The sequence below is a fragment of the Orycteropus afer genome, unplaced genomic scaffold (assembly GCF_000298275.1).
Source record: "Orycteropus afer afer isolate SDZICR_OR568_19922 unplaced genomic scaffold, OryAfe1.0 scaffold00017, whole genome shotgun sequence".
NCBI lineage: Eukaryota > Metazoa > Chordata > Mammalia > Tubulidentata > Orycteropodidae > Orycteropus > Orycteropus afer.
Window position 1 is genome coordinate 6,050,778 of NW_006921604.1, and position 6,169 is coordinate 6,056,946.

The following is a 6,169-nucleotide window of genomic DNA, read 5'->3' on the forward strand; positions in this document are numbered from 1 at the left end:
GAATGGGACTCTCATACACTGCTGGTGGGACTGTAAAATGGTACAACCACTGTGGAAAGCAGTATGGTGATTCCTTCAAAAGTTGGAAACAGAAACACCACTCAATCCAGCCATTCCATTACTAGGTATATAGTCTAAAGAAATGAGAGCCATGACAAGAACAGACAATATGCACACCCATGTTCGTCGCAGCACTATTTACAATAGCAAAAAGATGGAAACAATCTAGGTCTCCATCAAATGAGGAATGGATGACCAAACTATGGTATATACACATAATGGAATACTATGCAAGACTAAAGAATAATGTAGAATCTACAACACACCTCATAATGTGGATGAAGTTGGAGGACATTATGCAGAGTGAAATTAAGTCAATCACAGAATGACAAATATTGTATTAGTCTGTTATTGTAAAAGTCAAGGAATAGTTTATATATGTAAGGAAGTTTTCTTTGTTGGTTACCAGGGGTGGGAGGGTAGGGTAGGGAACACTGTTAGATAGGTAGAGATAAGTATTGATTTGGGTGAAGAGAAGGGCAATGTACTAAATGTGAGTGATCAACATGGTGGCACTGAGGAAGAGGAAGACATAGAGGGGTACATGGGAGGTGCCGACAACAAAGATGAACCTTTTTGCACATACAGTACTGCGTTGTCAGTGAAGGCAAACACGGGTACACGGGTGGACAGATGGGTGGACAGGCTGAACTATTACATTTGTCTATGCAGCAGGGAGTAAACCCAAGACCATGTATAGGGTTGGCAGACAACGGTTCTACAAATGTATTTGTATGTTCTGCAAGAAATCCCAGGGGTATAGTAGAGCTGACAAGGGACGAGGTTGTAGACACTTCTTGGTCACAGTCAGCTACCCAGAGGGACCGAGTAGTTGAACCTGTGGGCTTGGGACCATAGTCAAAGGGGACATCAAGCTCAACTGGCATAACATACTGCACAAAACATTGTTCCACCTCCTACTTTGGCAAGTAGCTACTGGGATCTTAAAAGCTTGAGAGCAGCCATCTAGATTCAACAATGGGTCTCTCCTCATCCAGAGCAAAGAAGAATGAAGAAAACCAAAGATTCACGGAAACAATTAGTTCTTGTGACTGGTACACCATGCAATCCTCAGCCTATATGACTATGAGACCAGAAGAACTAGATGGTGCCCGGCTACCAATGTCAACCACTTGGAGGGGGATCTATATAGGTGATCCTGGATAGAGAGGGAGAACAATGTGGAACAAAACTCAAAATCATTTGGAAAAAAAGAAAAAAAAAAAGGGGGACCAGGTTTGCTGGCCCGCTAGAGCCTGGTGGAAGCACTGAGACTATGGCCCCTAGCTGCCTTTCAGGTCTGGAATTAAACCCACAGCTGTGGCTTCCAGCCAAACAAAAGACAGGCATAAGAGTTGAACATGTACCTAAGGTAGACACACTCCTTGGAGAGAACAATCATGGGAGAAAGGAGGGCTGTTTATGCACAGGGAGATAGTTCAGGGGGCAAGAGTGCATGGAGAGATGGACACAGGGAAGAGGTAACTATTGGGAGGAATTGGGGGGAAACTGTTCCATTGGGGTAAAAACTGTAGTCAATGTCATGAGACAACGTGTGTGTGAACTGTGTATGGAAAGTGTATTTGCTCTGTAAACTTTCACCCAAATCACAATTAAAAAAAAAAAAGAAAACAAAACTGAAGTCGATAAAGATTTTAAGTGTTCTGTTCACTGTTGTGAAATTTGCACTGAAAAGGAGCTTGCTTTAGTTACTAAAAATGCCACTTGTTATGGACTGAAAAACATCCTCCAAAAAGATATGCTGAAGTACTGTTCCCTGTATCTGTGAATGTGACTTTGTTTAGACATAGGCTTTTTTTTACCAGTTGGATCAAATAAGGTCTTATTGGAGTAGGGTGGGTCCTAGTCCTAATTCCTTCGGACTTGCATCTTATAAAAAGGCAGACAAGGCATCTATGAGCAGCAAAGGAATGCCAAAGGACAGTCACCAGAAACTAGGAGAGAGGACCAGAGAAGGAATTGACATGGCCGAAATATTGATTTGGACTGTGAAAAAATGAAGTTGTATTTTTTAAAGGCACCCACTTAGTGGTATGTTGTTATGGCAGTGCCTGGAAACTAAGACACTACTAATGATGGCTAATGAGTCAATGACTACTATCTTTTCATTACTGTCTCTCAGAAAAAAGGAAGCCAAAAGACCATCACCACCTGGCCCTGGGGGATCTTCCAGGTTTCTCACCCTACCGCAGGGTTCCCAAAGTGTGGCACTAGATCAGCAGCATTAGCCTCACCTGGGAAATCAAGATTCTTGCTCAACCAGAAACTGTGAGGTTGGGGTACAGCAGTGTTATTTTATTTAACATTTAATGGATTCTGATGCATGCCAAGGTTGAAACCAATGCCCTATAGCAGCTTACCCCCTCCTGAGTTCAGATGAAAGGTATTTATTTCTTGAGAAAAATTCAAAGCCACCCACAATATGTCTTGACGTAAAACTTACCTCATCAAATGACTTGTGAGGACGGATAACCATTTGGGATTCATATGATCTGACCCTCACAAATTCAGGAGATTCTGGTACGCTAGGGTGCTCCACAGCTCTGATGAGGAGGAGAAAAGGGAAAGGAAATCTTAGTAATGTCTCTATATAAAACATGGGGGCTAAGATGTAAGAGAAGACCTAAAAAGCTAGTTCTAATTATTTAAATAAACAAGAGTAGAGTTACTAGGGTGAATGAAGACAAACTAAGTTCTAAAAACGAAGTGAGGTCTTTGTAAACTTATGGTTCATTAGACTTTGTGTTGAGAAAGCCACACTTTTTTTTCTTTTTAATTGCCAACATTAAGGAACCTGAAGAAATTATTTTAACTACAAGTTTACATCCTTAAATCTTCCTGGACAGTCACAGAACATTCACCTGCTACCTGGGATAGCTGAGGCATTGGCTGTGGGGAATCATATAGGACCAACAGATAAGGACACTAAGAACATATAAAGTCCCACCATAGATATAGATGAAGGAATTCAGCAACAACCACGGCGAATCATACATACCGTGACACCAATACCATAACATTGTTTTCCTGATCCACGCTATACCGTCGAACATAAACATAATCCCGTGAATACATTGGGTACTGAAGAAATGGAGAGACAGGATTAGTGTTGTGTATCACATGGTCTTGAGAAGTAAAACCAGAAGTAAAAATACTCACAGGAAAATGAGTTACCCAGTGAAGAACTTCAGAACCACTAACCACGTCCCTCTCAATCACCTCCAGCTTGATTACAAGGGTGTCCCACTTTTTTCTATACTCTGTGTCCAGCTACAAAAAGAGAGAAGACCATGAAGACTCAAGAGATCCAGAGCAAAGCTGTTCTCAAGACGCTTGGGCTTCTGACTCAAGGACCTTATTATGAGGAACAGTGACCTGATCTAAGAGCGCCAAAGTGTAAGAGACATGGCTAAACAATAGTTTACTGCAAATGACTTTTTAAATCCCTTAATAGAAGCCATTATTCATTACAATGAATAAGAATGCTAAAAAGAAAGTGCAAATTAAAGAAAGGAATAAGAAACAATATTCTAACAGATATGTCAGAGAAGATACAACCAAGAGTGATATAAATGTGTAAGGATCAAACAATTCTAAGGTTTTAAACAAAGTTCAAAAGTATGAGCAGATTACTTCACACAATGAAGTACAAGTCATATATTTTAAAATTTATAATTAAAAAAAATTTTAAATTACCTACCAAGGAATTTCAAATCAAGACAAATAAGCAACAAAAATTCAATACAATCTGATGAGTGCTTAGGGGAAAGTATGTATTTGTCTATTACTGCTGGGTGTTATAACTCAGTACTAATTGTGAGAGTCTGACAAAATAAAATTTAAAAATTTAAGAAGAAAAAATTTCTCTGTAGAACTCTGGATGATACTACCTCCTCCCTTAACCATTTTTTCATTTTGGTTTTAAATGTTTTCCCATGCTGCTCAAGAGGAATGAAGTCTCTGAACAGAGCCTCTTCATCTTTATTAAATAAATGCCTTTACTGTGGAAATGTTCCAGATTAAAGGAAGCTAAAGAGATGTAACAAGTAAATGTAATCTGACTGGATCTGTACTGGAGGGTAAAATGCTATGAAGGAATATTGTTGGGTTAATCGACAAAACTGGAATACAAACACAAGATTATATAAAAGTGTTTGCACTGATGTTAAATTTACTAACTTTGATAACGGTATCAAAGTCATGAAAGAGAATATCCCTAATCTTAGGAAATACATACTTCAGTATTCAGAACTGGTGATAAAAGGCCATGATGTGTGTAAGTAATGTAAGTATATTTACATAATGTAAAAAAATGGAGAAAACGTAAAAAATAAATCTGAGTACATGAATTGTTTGCACTATTTTTTTAAAAATTGTGATTTGGGTGAAAATTTACACAGCAAATTCACTTTCCATACAGCAGTTCACATACACTTTGTCTCATGATATTGACTACAATTTACCCCAGTGCAACAGCTCCCCTCACACTTCCTCCCAATAGTTATCTCTCCCCTGTGTCCATCCCTCCATGGACTCCTGCCCCCTTGCTGTCTCCCTGTGCATAAGCAGCCCTTCTTTCTCCCATGATTGTTCTTTCCAAGGAGTGTGTCTACCTCAGGTATATGTTCAATTAATATGTCTGTCTTTTGTTGGCTGGAAGCCACAGGTGTGGGTTCAATTCCAGACCTGAAGGGCAGCTAGGGGCGATAGTCTCAGTGGTTCCAGCAGGCTCTATCAGATCAGCAAACCTGGTCCCCTGTTTGTACTATTTTTATTCTTATAATTTTAAAATAAATTTCAAATTACATCTAAATGAAGAAGTTTTAAAAATATTAAAATTTCCATTCTTCAATGCACAATTAAGAAAATGAAAAAGTTGCCAAAGAATGAAGCTGGACCTGTACCTCACATCATAGATAAAAATTAACTCAAAATTTAAGAAGTAAATAATAAAACTCTCAGAACAAAACATAAGGTTCATGCCCTTGGAGCTAATCTACAATAGTAGATTCTTAGATATGACCCAAAAACACAAGCAACAAAAGACAAAATAGATAAATTGAACTTGATCAAAATTAAACACTTGCACACCAAAGGGTTTTAGCAACAAAGATGATCTATATAACGGGAAAAATATTTGGAACTCATGTATCTGATACGGGTTTAATATCTAGAATATATAAAGAATTCTTACAACTCAGCAATGAAAAGACAAACAATCCAATCAAAACATGGGCAAAGGACTTGAATATAAAAGATATGTAAATGGTCAATGCATGGATGAACCTTGAAACCATTATGTTGAGTGAAATAAATGAGTCACAAAAGAACAAATATTATATGATCCTACTTACATAAAATATTTAGAAGAGAAAAAATGCACAGAGACAAAAATGTACTAGTGGTTGCCAGGGGAGGGTGGAAGAGGGAAAGGAGGATTTATTGCTTAAGTAGCACTGAGTTTCTGTTAAAGGTGATGAAAAAATTTGGAAACAAACAGCAGTGATAGTTGCATGGTTCACAACACAGTGAATGTAATTAGTGCTGGTGAACATAATCAATGTCCCTAAACTGTACATATAAAAATGATTGATACAGCCAATATTTTGTTATACATATGTGATGGTTATGTTTGTATGTCAACCTGGCTAGGCCTGGTTGAGTGGCTTGGCAGCTGGATGTAGTATTCCCCATGATGAGACTGGTAATCAACTCCATGGTGGAACCTACTGGGAGCAGCTGAGTAGCTGCCTTTGGGTCTGTGCTCTGCTTCCTGTATATAAGGAGAAGCTTTGAGAATGGTCACTAGCCTATGGCACGCTTGGACCCTGCATGTAGCCATGTTGTTGCTCAGCAGCCTGCTATGCTCTGCCGACCTTGGGACTTACAGTGGACTTAAGTTAATGGCCTGCCATGTGGATTGGTAACATCAGGACTGTGCCTTTTGACTTGTCAACCTTGGGGCTTCTCAGCCTCAGCAGCCTGCAAGCTGTCTGAGTGAAGAAACACCTCTAGCTCCAGTGGGCTGGGAGCAGGAGGCAGAGCTAGACCCCAAGGTTGAGGGGCTTTCACCCAGCCCCTAGAGCCT

General features: G+C 39.3%; 1 protein-coding gene across 1 annotated transcript in view; it reads right to left on the minus strand.

Moving 5' to 3' along the window:
• Positions 1–6,169, minus strand: part of STARD7 (StAR related lipid transfer domain containing 7) — a 61,821-nt gene that overhangs the window by 8,301 nt on the left and 47,351 nt on the right. Inside the window, exons 4-6 of the mRNA XM_007959432.2 lie at positions 3,241–3,351; positions 3,080–3,162; positions 2,525–2,624 (exon numbers count right to left, since the gene is read on the minus strand). Coding sequence (XP_007957623.1) covers positions 2,525–2,624; positions 3,080–3,162; positions 3,241–3,351 — 294 coding nt within the window. The remainder of the gene's footprint in view (positions 1–2,524; positions 2,625–3,079; positions 3,163–3,240; positions 3,352–6,169) is intronic.